Source organism: Macaca thibetana, chromosome 1, assembly GCF_024542745.1.
Source record: "Macaca thibetana thibetana isolate TM-01 chromosome 1, ASM2454274v1, whole genome shotgun sequence".
Lineage (NCBI taxonomy): Eukaryota > Metazoa > Chordata > Mammalia > Primates > Cercopithecidae > Macaca > Macaca thibetana.
Window position 1 is genome coordinate 204,580,651 of NC_065578.1, and position 15,166 is coordinate 204,595,816.

General features: G+C 38.1%; 1 protein-coding gene across 2 annotated transcripts in view; it reads right to left on the reverse strand.

The window, feature by feature from the left end:
• The window catches only part of PCNX2 (pecanex 2), a 309,611-nt gene that overhangs the window by 109,699 nt on the left and 184,746 nt on the right, over positions 1–15,166 (reverse strand). For both annotated transcript variants that reach the window (XM_050769598.1, XM_050769591.1), the window contains exon 22: positions 2,535–2,643. In XM_050769598.1, the coding sequence (XP_050625555.1) occupies positions 2,535–2,643 (109 nt within the window). The remainder of the gene's footprint in view (positions 1–2,534; positions 2,644–15,166) is intronic.

A 15,166-nucleotide genomic window follows, 5' to 3' on the forward strand; every position in this document is an offset into this window, starting at 1 on the left:
GACAATGGTCTTGCATGGTCTCTACACATATTAAAAGGGTGAATATTCTCATCTTTCCCTGGAGGTTACAAGCTCAGAAGCTAACAGAGGCTATGGAGGGAGAAAACATGCTAGTACTAGAAAAAGCAATTTACCAAACAGTGCCCTGCTGGCCTGAAAGCTAATTCAATTCCAAAACAGAGCAAATTAGTCCCTTTTCAATGCTGATATGGAGCCCACAGCTTCTTAATAGAGTGATAAAATAATTAACATTTCAAAATTAGCCAACATCCATGGCTGACACTTAATAACTTAATAGCTTTGTCTGGGTGGCATGTATATCCAGTTTTTCAACTATTTATCTGATTATAGTTTGAACAGCATGATGTTGGACTCCAAGGAACAAATATCTACCTTTACAACTGAGGAAGGATGAGGGGGTGTCCATGGGTACGGGGGAGAGGGTAAAGATACTGTCAGTGGCCAGCCTCCAGGGAGGTCAATTTGAAGGCTCTGTATCTTAGCAGAAGGGGTGGAAGTGGGTGTCACTAACAGGGCCAGGCTTAGGAACAAAACAAGGGGGTCCACTGAGTGTTCTAAAACGGAACCACCAAATGCCCAATAAAATTTGCATCTCGAATGTTTCCATGTTGTAAGGCAATTAGTCTATACATCGTGAAAGTATTTAAATTTAATGCTCACTGTGCACAAGCAGAGATAAATCCTAATGCTGTCTTTATTCTTATAGGACTTATTAAGTGCCAAATACCATGTGCTCATGTGTGAACCCTCAACACGAATATAGGGCAAGTATTTGAAAATTATGGTTCCCAGAACAGTCTTAATTCAGTCGTGGAACTCCAAGGAATAATAAGTAATATTGAACTCACCTAACAAGGCATAAACATCAACAAGAAATGCTACAGACAGATGCAAGTCCAAAGTTATGAATCAGGAATTATAACTTCAAGTTTTAAATTCTTGGTGCAACTCCTCAACAACAAATTTGCGTTAATCTAATCACTTTCATTGAATAAACATGCTTTAAATTCTAAAAAGGAAACTTTAGAAATACGTCAGAAAGAGATTAAAAATCAACTCAATATTTCACCTGTTTTTGTTTTAAAGGACTCTATTTGGAAAACTGAAATTACTGGCTTTATAGAAAGTGACTGCAGCTAAAGGGAAAGGGTGGAGCACAAGCTCAGGCTTTGCAAATATATATATAATTTTTCCTTAGCTTATTCTGCCAAATGACCTTGAAACACTTTAGAAATATTAATGCACATCTAAGAATAGGAACATAGAACAATGTGTATTGTGAGATCCACTCTTCGTATGCTTAACTTTTTTTTAAAAAAAGTTATGGGCCTGGAAGAAAACATTTTTCAAAATATAAAATATATTATTACTCAAGGATTATCCTAAGTATGTTTCCATTCCTGTACACCAAGTTAAGATCCTAGAGATTCCTTAAGAATTGTCTTAATGAGCCTTATGTAAATTTCATATGGAGGAGAGCTCTGAGTGGTCATTCAAGTTAGCTAACAGCAGCCCTGACGGATTGCCAGAGTTTAGAACTGTGGTTCACACACACTGATGGCATAAGAATCACCAAGAAAGCTTGTGAAAAGACAGACTCCAGGATCCCGGCCCGTGAAATTTGATTTAAAAAGTATGAGCTGGGCCCAGGAATCTACTTAGTTTAATTAGTTCCTCCAGGGATTCTGATGCAAGTGGTCCCTGTTTCCTGGGAAACACACAGGTTTAAAAACCCTAAATTCAGTGGGAAGGAAAACCTTTGAGGATGTATTTTAGGTCTGAGTCAAATTTTAATTAATCTCTTTCTTTGAGAGTATTTTTAAAGCAATTTCTCTCTCCGCTTCCCCTTACCCACATATGCACATATATAAAACTTAGCTATCAATGTCAAAGTGATGTTTAGAAGGAGCATCTCAAAATTTGTTATGAAGTAAATTAAAATTATTATGTAAACACTGTAAAATACACATGGAAACCAAGGCTTCCTGCCTAATAGCCACTAAAAGACCATAATTTAAGTTGTTAGTCTTCCAAATGCTGTTTGGATCTAATCTTGGGTTTCTGAACATCACTGAAGTACAATATGATAACCATACTATAAAATAATATACTCTTGATAAAAATGTATTGAATGCATCAACCCTATCCACAATGTTTAAGAACAGCAAATGTATTTGCACTATTTTGCACAAGGTGACTCAATCATTTAAGCAGTAACTTTCCATTTAAAAGACAGGGTATCTTAATGCAGATCTGGGCATGGGAAATGGAAGGACCAGAAAAAAAATAAAAGTAACTCCTGAATATGCATTAGGAAGCAGGAAGAGTTCAAAATTAAGAAGTATCTTTTAAGGCTAAGTGGCCTAAAGGGATCCAAAGTGCCTCTTCATGTCCCCATTAAAATGTAATCTTAAAGACTTTACAATCTTTTTATTGCCAGGGGTCAATGAAAAGCTTGCTTCCGTAAAATGTGAATCTCAGCTGGAGGGTGAAAATAGAAGCAGAAAGGATACGAGGAATGGCAAAGAGCTGAGCAAACACGTGAAACGAAGAACCCCAAGCCATCTGCCAAGGAGCCACATACGTCAGGACAAACTGTAACTTGTGAAGCAGGTCCCCGAGCTGAAAGTAAAAAAAAAAAACAATTCATCAGAGAGGACAATGACAACAGTGGTAACTGCATCAAGGTCATTCAAAGGACATTTGTCAAGGTTAGGAAGGGGCAGTGGGGCAGTGAAACTACTGTCTGCCTTCTCACTCTTATCTTCCTGCATCTCTTATGCCATGCAGCCATTTATTGATATTTTAAAACAGCAACAGGCTGATCAGAAGAAACCTTGCATGGTTAATCTCAACAGATTTATTATTTCAACCTACATATATGGTGTATCTCTTTGCCTTTCTCAGAAAAACAACTGCAGCTTGGTGTTTCCTCCTTCATATTGGATCTTTTGGAGGGAGTACATACAGAAACCTGTCATCGTTTGACATTGTTAAGGTTTTTGTTAATTTCATTTTACCTCTTCAGCTGCTCCTACTGGAGAAAATAGCTCCATACCATTGAATTGCAAGTTACAAAGTACTTTAGAAAGCTAAGACAGTATATGAAGCTATTGCACTGGCCAGACAAGCCAGCACAAGGAAAAACCGAGTTTTGGGAAGATATCGAAAATACAGAAGAGAGACCTCACATAGGGTGAACTGTTCTGTGGTTTGACTGGAGATGGAGATGATGAATGTGCAGGGAAGGATAGAGAAGGATGGACTACTCTGGCTTTAGATCTCTGCATTGTGGTAAGAAGTGACTGATGAATCCCAGATGCAAAATTCTGCTGCTGTCACTTCTAGATGCGGTCAGTCAGTATCCTACCAGGATTTCTTTCCCCAAAATCCACATCGGACCTTCTTCCATAATGAAAACTTCAAATAGCATGCCATGTTTGTTCCCAGACTGGCTAGCATTTGAGACAATAAAATACATTCACCAAGGCCGTGATGTGAAATGAGAAGAAAAAATACAATCTTTAATTAGGCTTAATAGCCATTATATAAAACAGAAGGTCACAATGAAAAGAGGGCAAGGATTGGGCAATGGGGCCATTAAGAAAGCATTCAAGGAACCAAGATAACTGAGCCCTTCTGTGAAAAGCCAACCTGGTGATTTTGGAACCAAAAGATGAGGTGACCCTGATTTGTTCCATGAAAACGTAATAAGGCAAAGGGAGGTTAATTAGAATCCTCTCCAAATCTTTGCCTCACTTTTCTGGTCTCTACTGATTCTCATAAATATTCTGGTTTTGGAGAAAAACTTTAAAGTAGAATAAAACATTATTGGATAGGCCATAGTATATGAACCAAGAATAAAAGGTCTCTCAAAGGCACAGCAAACATAGAGAATCCTTAAGAAGTCACAGGCATCTGGTTATGTATAGAAACCCTGACCTAGAAACATGTCCACCAGAGACTCTAGTTACAAACCTAGCACTGAGTTTTAGGTGAAAGTTGAAGAATTTTAGATAGAAGAGAATGGAAGAATGATAGGGAGGGTGGCAGATGGTGAGAGGGAAATAAAAAAAATACGGGAAACAGAGAAGACAAAGGGAGGATAAAAAAAGCAAGAAAAGAAAAATGAAAGAGAAAAACTAGATGATGTGATCAGGCTTGTGGAACTATAAGGAAATATGAATTCCAGGAAAGGAAAAGAGGAGTTTGTTTTTTGCTCATAACTTTTCACTTTCTTTGCTCTCACTCACTTGCATCAACCATAGAGGATTGATCTCGATTGGTTTCCAGGATATTTCAGAAAGGCCACTTTGGTTTTAATCCTGGGGTTGATTTCAGCCTCCTGAATCCATTCTAGATGGGACTCCACAGCCCCCAGTGCCTTTGAGAGTTTGTCAATTGAAAGAGCAGCCTTTCAGTCTGTCAACCTGAGGTCCAGTCTCACAAGTTTACATAAAATACAGTCGTTTCCCAACCACCTTACTTTTTACCATCATTAGGTGACTTCTACAGATCAAGAAATGGATAGTTCTAACACAACTTCAAACTCTTGACTCACTTCTGTGAAGAGATAACGATTTGCATTAAAAGCCAATGTCATTTCCTTTTATCTCCACCGTTAACCCAACCAGAAGGGGAACGCGTCAAGGGCCCAAGAGAGGATATGACTTCTGGGTTACCAACCAGCGCAAAAGTGGTGGTGGGCTCTCTTGCTCATATATACCTAACCAAACTCTACCAGAAAAAATACCTCTGGATTTGAAATCTTCTAGTCACCCCACTATTAAGAATTCTTAGTTGAGTTATTAAGAATTAATCTTGTGACTCATGTCTAGGTGAAAACTGCAAGCATGAACAAGATTACCTCATAAGATACATGGCCCCCAAATGCCCTAAAAATGAATCATGAGTTATGGAAAGTTACTCCTGTTAGGTTTTCTGTGTATTCCTGTATCCTGGGAGGCATTTAAGCCACCTTTTGAAAAAGCTGATAAGTAGGTCAGTTACAGCAACTACAATCAGACTGGCTGCCCCAGGGAAAGCTTCATCTGCAAGTTTGAAGCTCTAACAAGTGAAACTTTGCAGCGTTATGATTAAATGAATCTATTACAATTATTTTCTGCTTAGCACAGCAACTTCTATTTACACATAAGCAAAACCAGTAATCAGACATCTAAGGATTCCAGATACAAGCACTCTTCTGCTCTAATTGCAGCCGAACCCCCAGGTGTCCTTGTTCTTTTCCTTTGACTCTCTATGCCTTTTTTTTTTCCATGAACTTTGTGAAGAATAAAATACGTGCTTTGTAAAGCTTTTCAATATGAAGCTCACAAAACAGACTCCACCGTTCTCAATCATTGAAGAAGCCAGATCTCCTGAATGTCATTTCTTTCTGTAGTAATGATTCCTCCACAACACAGTAATTGTGATGCTCCTCTATGAAGCCCACCAGAAAAAGGATGTGTTCTAGATGAGTCAGATGCTAACGCATGCCAATATTTAAAAGCATGGGCTTGAGGGCACGCTGCCTGAGTTTGAATCCCAGCTCTATCTCTGGTCATACATTTCTGGATCTATAAACTGGAGATGATAATAACACCTCCTCAAAGTGTCATCTGAGGATGAAACGGCTTCACCTTTGTTAAAGACTTAGAACAGTGCCTGGCAAACATAAGTGTTACAAAAGAGTTTGATAAATGTTAGGACAAGTGGATATCTTATTCACAACCTAGTAATTTTAGAGCCCTCTTATTCCCCAAACTGAAACTTACCAAGTCCAGGTCCTCTCATTTTTCAGAGAAATAAACCAGGCTCAGAGGGGTTAAGTGGATTGCTTAGATCAGACAGCAAGTTACTGGCCCATCTGAAACCAGAGATCGAAGTTCCTGATTCTCCATCCAGTGATATTTCTTTCACCCAACTTTACCATGCCTCCTAGAGGCCATGGGCCTTCTGTGAACTACAGCAATGGGAAGAACCTGCCTGACATGCAGCAGCTACAGAAAGGTCCCCTTTATCCAAGATTTCCTGCTGACAGCAGAGGGGCAGGATCACAAGCATGAACATCACACACTATAGCTGCAGCCACGATTCAGACAAATGATGGCTGCAGCCACGTTCTTTCATATACACAATAAAAAAGGACCTGATCTGCCCTGGAACATCCTTTTCAGTGTAAATGTCTAATTAATAAAATATGATACTACCCAAAAAGCCTGATGACCCTCGAGGGATCTCAAAACGGCAGACTGCTGGCTTACTTGTGCTTCTTGAATGTACAACTCCAAAAAGATTGATTTGGCTCATGTATTTTATTCTTACAGTGTGGAGAGACATGATCCAGGTTTAAAAAGACTCAGCTTCATATTTTCCCTTTATACTTTATCCTTCTCTTTAAGGGTAAAATCAGGTAAAATAATTTAAAATGAGTGTGTATCAAAATAGCAATTTCTAAGCACAAAAGAAAACCTAAATATTGATCATCAATGAGAAAAGTATATGAAGAGGGACCTCCTGCACCACAGTGGCCATTGTGTATAAAATAATGAAACATTTAAGATAAGACTTAATGGAAACAGCCACACCAACACCTTTCCAGTAAGCATGGCCACAAGCATTATAATATTGTATTGAAGTACTTTAAATAGAAATCTCATTTAGATTAGCTATGAACTTGCATCTCCTTAGACAGTTTGAGGTCTTTGTTTTTATGAAGCTTATCTCACTCCTAACATTCTACTTCCAAGATCTTAAATCTCAGCCCTATTAAAATGCATAATAAACTTTATGAGTTACTGGAATATTAGAGAAAACAAAATCATTTGGGTTTTTTCCACTCAAAACACTAGGAAAGGAGTAAAGAAAATCACAATGAGGGCCTGGCACTGTGGCTCACGCCTGTAATCCCAGCACTTTGGGAGGCCTAGGCAGGTGGATCACCAGAGGTCGGGAGTTCCAGAACAGCCTGGCCAACATGGTGAAACCCCGTCTCTACTAAAAACACAAAAATTAGCCAGGTGTGGTGGCACACACCTGTAATCCCATCCCAGCTACTTAGGAGGCTGAGGCAGGAGAATCACTTGAACCTGGGAAGCAGAGGTTTCAGTGAGCTGAGATCATGCCATTGCACTCCAGCCTAGGCGACAAAAAAGAAAAAAAAGAAAAGAAAATCACAATGGAATGGCTGTTTCCCAAAGAAAGCCACCATAAATACTCTCATTTCAAATGACCTATTTTGGAAATACCTTTTCAATTAGACCTAGACGTGCTGTTATATCTCTGCTATAGATAGTAAATACACAAACCAGCTTGAGAGAAATGTCTCCAAATAAAGGTGACCCCAAAACTTTTCCTTGCAAATACATCTGCAATAAGGCATATCTTCACTCTGGAGACACCCCCCTCCACACACACATTGTCCTTCCTTTAATGAAATAACTGGCTACTTACAGAATTTTCTTATATTTGGGTATTGTTTTAGGAAGCTATACATCCATTTGATTAAAGTGCAATTTTCTCTCCAAATCCCACTTACCACCTTTTAGCCTATTGCTCCATCCTTACTAATCTCCCAGATTCATTCTATCATTTGCCATTTTTTTTGCATTTTGTTTTATTCAGTTAGTTCCTTCTCAGCTTCAGTTAACTTCACCCCAAATTTGGAATTACCAATATTTGAACTTGAAGGGGTATACAAGGCTGAAAGGCATCGCAGAAAGTGGCTGCTGAGTTAAAGATGCATGGAGTTCAAAGTGACAGAACAGTGAAGAAATTGAGGCTCTTGAGTGCTTGTAAAGGAGCAGATGAGATGAGAAGAAATCTGGAGATTCATGGGGAACCACATTAATGAATTCAGGTGGGAGCCCAGCTGAGGGATTAAAAGCTGGGAACAAAGGAATTGTGGAAAACCGTCAGACGTTTTGAGGCACAGGTGGTGATATGGGGAGTAGAAAAATGTTCAAGAAGGAATAGAAAAAGCAAAGCTAGTGACATCTCAAATGTAAGACCATTTTTTGGGGGAGGGGAAGCACCACTCCTACAGAATAACAAGTTATTAACAGAAAATATGATCATTCAATTTGGGGATATTAAATATTTCCAAATAGTAGCTGACAATACAAGACAGAATTTTGTAAAGTAAAAAACTTACTCAGACAATGGTTATAACTCATTACAAGAGTGACTTTCAGGCCAGAAGCAGATTCTACCTCAGTAGACAATGTGTTGGGAGCCCATTAAATAGCATCCATCAGACTTTGCAAAATATTGATGGGCTTCATGGAGCATGGTAATGCATAAAGGATACCATCCATTATAAAAATAATATAAATAATCAAAGAAGTTGTAAGAAAAAAGTAAATTAATAGTTAACTCAAAAAAGGGGGCACCTCCCCCCCCCCCACCACGGCCCCTGCAACAGTCAGAAGCAAACAGGTAATTTGAAATAAGAATGGTTAAGTCTGAACTGACACCATGCCGACCCAAAGGGAACACAGACATGGATATAGGTCTTAGGAGCTGAGGAATTGCGTTTTAGCATATTTGAATGGGTTCCATGTCCATAAAGAGCAAATTATAAAAAACTTCATTTACCAGTGTTGGGAAAAAGCAAAGAGAGTTTGCCTTCTGCCTGTTGTAGAATAGATAAAAATCTGTTATCCATGATACACCAAAACCTCAAGTTCTCATAATACAGGGCAGTGGGATTTAAATTTAAACTATTCCAGTAGGGTGAAAATTTAAAAACAAGAAACTAACATAAAAGGCATTGGAGGATGATAAAACTTCCTCACAGGAGTAAATGCATGAGATCCATTTTTTCTTTTGGCTCCACGAGTGACAACATACAACATTTGTCTTTCTGAGCCTGGTTTATCTCACTTAACATAATGTCCTCCAGTTCCAATCGTGTTGTTGCAAACTGACAGGATTTTATTCTGTTTTATGGTTGAATAAATTCCATTGTGTATATATACACAGTTTCTTTATCCATTCCTCTGCTGATGGGGACTGAGGTTGATTCCATATTTTGGCTGTTGTGAATAGTGCTATCATAAACATGGGAGCACAGATATCTTTTTAATATGGTGATTTTTTCTCTTTTGGATAGATAGCCAGCCTTGGCATGGCCAGACCACATTTCAGTTCTAGTTTTAGCTTTTTGAGGACCCTGCATACTGTTTTCCATAGTGACTGTATTCATTTGCATTCCCACCAACAGGGTATAAGTGTTTCCCTTTCTCCCCATACTTGCTAGACTTTGTAACTTTCAGATAACAGTCATTTTAACTGGGGTGAGATGATCTCTCATTGTGGTTTTGAGTTTCACTTCTCTGATGATTAGTGATGTTGAGCACTTCTTCATATACTTGTTGCCCATTTGTATGTCTTCTTTTGAGAAATGTCTATTCAGAACTTTTGCCCATTTAAAAATTATTATTAATTTTTTTTGCTATTTAGTTGTTTGAGTTCCTTATATATTTTGGTTATTAATCCCTTGTCAGTTGAATATTTTGTAAATATTTATCTCCCATTTTGGGGGTTGTCTCTTCACTTTGTTTATTCTTTCCTTTGCTGCGCAGAAGCTTTTCAGCTTGATATAATCCCGTTTCCCAATTTTGGCCTTTGTTGTTTGTGCTTTTGAGGCCTTACTCAATAAATCTTTGCCCAGACCAACGTCCTGAAGCATTTCCCCAGTGTTTTCTTCTAGTATTAATTGTTTCATAGTTTCAGGTCTTATATTTAAGTCATTAATCTACTTTGATTTGAGTTTTGTGTATGGTGAGAGATAGGATGAAACTAGATGTTTCATCCCTCTGAATACACATATCCAGTTTTTCCAGCATCATTTATTATGTTTTTAAGTTTTTAATTTTTGTGAGTGCATGGTAGGTATACATATTTATGGGATACACGAGATATTTTGGTATAGGCATGCAATACATAATAATCACATCATGGAAAATTGGGTATCTACCTCAAGCATGTATCCTTTGTGTTACAAATAATCCAGTTATATTCTTTTAGTTACTTTTAAATGTACAATTAATTTATTATTGACTATGGTCTCCTTGTTATGCTATCAAACTCTAGGTATTACTCACTTTTTCTATTTTTTTTATAACCATTAACCATCACCACCTCCTCCCAATGTGCCCTTACTACCCCCAACCCAGCCTCTGGTAACCATCCTTCTATTCTCTGTCTCTAAGAGTTCAATTGTTTTGATTTTTACATCCCACAAAGAGATGAGAATATATGATGTTTGTCTTTCTGTGCCCAGCTTTTTTTACTTAAAATAATGACCTCCAGTTCCATCCATGTTGTTGCAAATGATAGAATCCTTTTTTATGGCTGAATAGTACTCCATTGTGTATAAGTATCACATTTTTAAAAATCCATTTACCTATTGATGGACACCTCGGTTGCTTCCAAATCTTGGCTATTGTGAATAGTGCTGCAACAAACATAGGAGTGCAGACATTTCTTCAATATACTGATTTCCCTTCTTTGGGGGCATATAGCCAGCAGTGGGATTGCTGGATCATATGGAAACTCTATTTTTAGTTTTTTGAGGAACTTCCAAACTGTTGTCCATAGTGGTTTACTAATTAACATTCCCACCAATAATGCACAAGGGTTCTCATTTCTCCACATCCTCAACAGCATTTGTTATCAACTGACTTTTGGATAAAAGCCAGGAGATGCTGATGCTGCCAATCTGGGGACCACATATTGCAAATCATTGCACTAAAGGGCTAGAAGCACAGTATTCAATTTTCAAAGCACTAGAGGAAAAAAAGGACCAAAAAAGTTCATTTTGTTCAATAGATGGTAAGAAAGAAAAGGTGGAGAGCCGAAGTAAAAGCATCATGAACATAAAGCCAACAAAAAATACCATGGTAGAAAAAGTCCAAACATATCAGTAATCTCAGCAAATGTAAATAGATAAAATTTGCCTATCAAAATACAGACTCTCAGTCTGCCTTAAAAATTAAAATCTTGTTAGATTTAGAAGAAATATTAAAGTCACCTAAAACTTTTAGGTAAAATAATGTTAAAAAAATTAATACATTTTTACCAAAATAAAGTTTCCTTATCTCTTTTAATAGTAAGCAAAATATTGAGGCTTTTACTCAAAATAGAATAAATGGCAGTACATAATGATGAAAGGAGAGTGTCACCAGGAAGATAAAATAATTGAAATATATACACTTGGCCATGTAGTCTCAAAAATATCTGAAGTAAAAATGGGTAGAATTACAAGGAAAGATTAATAAATCTATAATCATAGGGGAAGATTTTAAGATACCTAGCTCAGAAAATGATAGTTCAATTAGACAATAAATAAGCATATGAAACATTTGACCAACAGAATTAACAAGCTTCATCTAAGAGATATGAGTATTAGAATCTTAAAACCAACCAAAAAAATATAATTTTCAAACATAGGTACATTTACAACAATTGATACCTTACTAAAGTACAAAAGCAGTCTGATCCATGCCAAAAATTAATATCATGCACACTGTTTTGCAATTAAATTAGAAGTCAATAATAAAAAGGTGGCAAAATAATAATTGTAATAATCACAATCCTTTGGATTTGCATGTAATAAAAACAATGGAAATAACAGTTAAGAATAAATTATAATGAAAAGTAGAACATATTTTAAAATGAATGACAATGAAAAGCCGTAGTACCAATTAGAACTTTTAGAACCTAGGTAAAGCAATCTGTAGAGGAGAAGATATTGCCTTAAAATGTGCATCTTAGAAAAGCTTCACAGTCCATGTTGGCAGGCTATTTCCTAATGTAAAAATTTGACAAGGATATTATGAGAAAGAAAATATATTCTTATCTATGAATATAAATGAAAAAAACTCAATGAAATATTTACAAAATGAATCAATAAATGTATAAAAACACATCATCATCAAATTTGGTCCACTTTATAATGATATAGTATTAGGAAAAAATGTTAATGTAATTCACAAAATTGAGAAAGTAAAAAAGAAAAACTGTATGTTGCTCAATTGGTGCAGAAAGGATGTAAAAAATGAACTCAACACCCATTCATAAACATCCCTTACAAGCTAGTCATAAAAGAGTCATTTTTAAACCTCATAGAGGATACCAGAGGTATATGGCAATAAACACCGTACTTAGCAATAGAATCTCAGGATTATTCAGACAAGAGGTATCAAGCAAGATGAATCTGATTAACCTAAAATAGAAGAGTGAAAAGAAAATTACTAAGGGAGACTAAAATATAAGCAGAGAGGAAGGAACCTGGGGTAATAGTTTACCATCTGTGAAGTACAGTTTGGGAAATTTTAACTAAGAAGAAAAACAGAAACAATGCAGGGATGACATCATCCAGCAGGAGTAGGCTACTTAGGCAAGTAAATGTGGTATTAATAAAGGAAATGCAACAAACCCTGATTCTTTGATTAGCCGACCTCACGCAGCCAGACACATTCAGACCCTTAAGAGAACACAACAGACAGAAAACATTATTTTAAGGTCATATTTCATGACTGCTAATTAGCATATCCATAAATGCAAATGAAGTAGACATTGCACATTGAAATTTTACAATCTACCAAGATGTAGGAATGCACAAAACTCAAAGGTCTCCTCTGGACCCCTGAGAATTCAGAACTAAATGTAATTCTGGGTCTGTGTGTTCCTGCATGTGTTGGGATATGGAGCTTTAGGTTAAGGATGTATGGGGAGGTGGGCCATTGAGGAAGGAAGCAAGGGTGGACTTCAATAAGGAAGAAACAGGAGATAATGAAAGTGACTGATGAGGGAGAGATGAGAGATGCTTTTGTTCTCTAAGTATCCTGCTAATTTCACCCTGGAGTGAAGTGGTAGAAATGACACAGTTTATGCACACATTCTGTCTTCCTTTTCAATTTCCTGCTTCTTTAATTCCATGTTATCCTTCCTGTAACCATTCCATATATGAAACAGCTTCTCCGTCTTTGAACTGCATTCTATTTAGCTCTCTCTTCCTTGTGGAGAAGTAGCTTCCTGGATTCTGCTTTTGGGAGCTTCCTCTCCTCCTTTTTTATTTGAGATGGAGTCTCGCCCAGTCTGGAGTGCAGTGATGCAATCTTGGCTTACTGCAACCTCTGCCTCCCAGGTTCAAGTGATTCTCCTGCCTCAGCCTCCTTAATAGCTGGGACTGCAGACACGTGCCACCACACCCAGCTAACTTTTTGTGTTTCTAGTAGAGACGGGGTTTCACCGTGTTAGTCAGGATGGTCTTGATCTCCTGACCTCGTGATCCGCCTGCCTCGGCCTCTCAAAGTGCTGGGATTACAGGCTTCCTCCCTCTTAAAGGTCTGTTACAATCTTGTGCGTAGCGAATCCTGCCCTTGGGAAACGGGTATGACAGCCAAGTTCATTCACCTCCTATCAGGATACATGCTGCTTGCTTTTACCCACATGGTATTTCAGCAAGATAAACAATGTTAATGTATGAGCTATAAGGCAACGTTTTGTAATGCCCTCCTGTCCCTCGAATCTCCTGCATACCTCCCTGGATATCTAACTTGCACATTGTCCTGAGGTTTTTCTATTTGTAATAACATTTCATCAATCTAGTATATACAGGAATGAGATGGTTCATGTAGTGATTTTTCCATGTAACTGAATCTTTCCCTTATAAACACTGAAACTTTCCACATTTATGCTTTTTAAATAAAAATAATACGAGTTCACTTTTTAAAAAGTACAGAATTACACAAAGTGTACAGTGAAAGTTTCTGTTACCTGCTTTACTCTGACCTAACTTCCAGTACCAATCACAGTTAATGACTATTTGAGCAGTTATCCTTCCTGCATTTTCTGCATGTGAACATGTACTATACACACACAGACACAAACACGCAGAGCCTTTTTTTTTTTTTTTTTTTTTTTTTTTTGAGATGGAGTCTCACTCTGTCGCCCAGGCTGGAGTGCAGTGGCCGGATCTCAGCTCACTTCAAGCTCTGCCTCCCGGGTTTACGCCATTCTCCTGCCTCAGCCTCCTGAGTAGCTGGGACTACAGGTGCCCGCCACCTCGCCTGGCTAATTTTTTGTATTTTTTAGTAGAGACGGGGTTTCACCGTGTTAGCCAGGATGGTCTCGATCTCATGACCTTGTGATCCGCCCGTCTCGGCCTCCCAAAGTGCTGGGATTACAGGCTTGAGCCACCATGCCCGGCCTACATAGCCTTTTTATTTAACTTGAATTAACAAGGTTGAGTGCAGTTTGTAGTCCCAGCTACTCAGAAGACTGAGGAGGAATCACTTGAGCCCTGGCGATCCAGGCTGCAGGGAGCTGTGATCAAGTCACTCCATTCCAGCCTGGGTGACAGAGACCTTGACTCACAAAAACAAAGAGCCCTGCTAACATTGTTTGTCCCGGGTAAGGCTATGTCTCCATCACGATCCACACTTGGACATTCCAGCTATGTGAAGCAGTGTAGTTTCAATTTTGAGTTGTATTTTTGACATTTAACAAGAGAAATCTCTAATATACCAAATTTCATGTAAAATTAAAATACTTCAAAAGGCTTCTGGTTTCTTCTCTGGGATATACAAAGCTGTAAAGCATGTTTCTTCCATCCTTACAACGAAAAAAAACCCCCACAAACTTCAAATACGTGACTTTTCTAAAACTCTCATTATAGAACTGAGTTGTAGAGCAGACAGCTCTTAGAGGCACGTGAACCAGAACAACTGCATCTTGAACAGGAGCTGGGTAAAATGAGGCTGAACCCTACTGGGATGCATTCCCAGACACTTAAGGCACTCTAAGTCACAGGATGAGATAGGAAGTTGGCACAAATTACAGGTCATAAAGACTTTGCTGATAAAACAGGTTGAGGTAAAGAAGCCGGCCAAAACCCACGAAAACCAAGACGGGGATGAGCGTGACCTCTGTAGTCCTCACTACTACACTCCCACCAGCGCCATGACAGTTTACCAATGCCATGGCAACGTCAGCAAGTTATCCTATATGGTCTAAAAAGGGGAGGCATGAATACTCCTTTTTTAGCATATACTCAAGAAATAACCATAGAAATGGGCCATCAGCAGCCTTCTGGGCTGCGCTGTCTGTGGGGTAGCCATTCTTTTATTCCTTTACT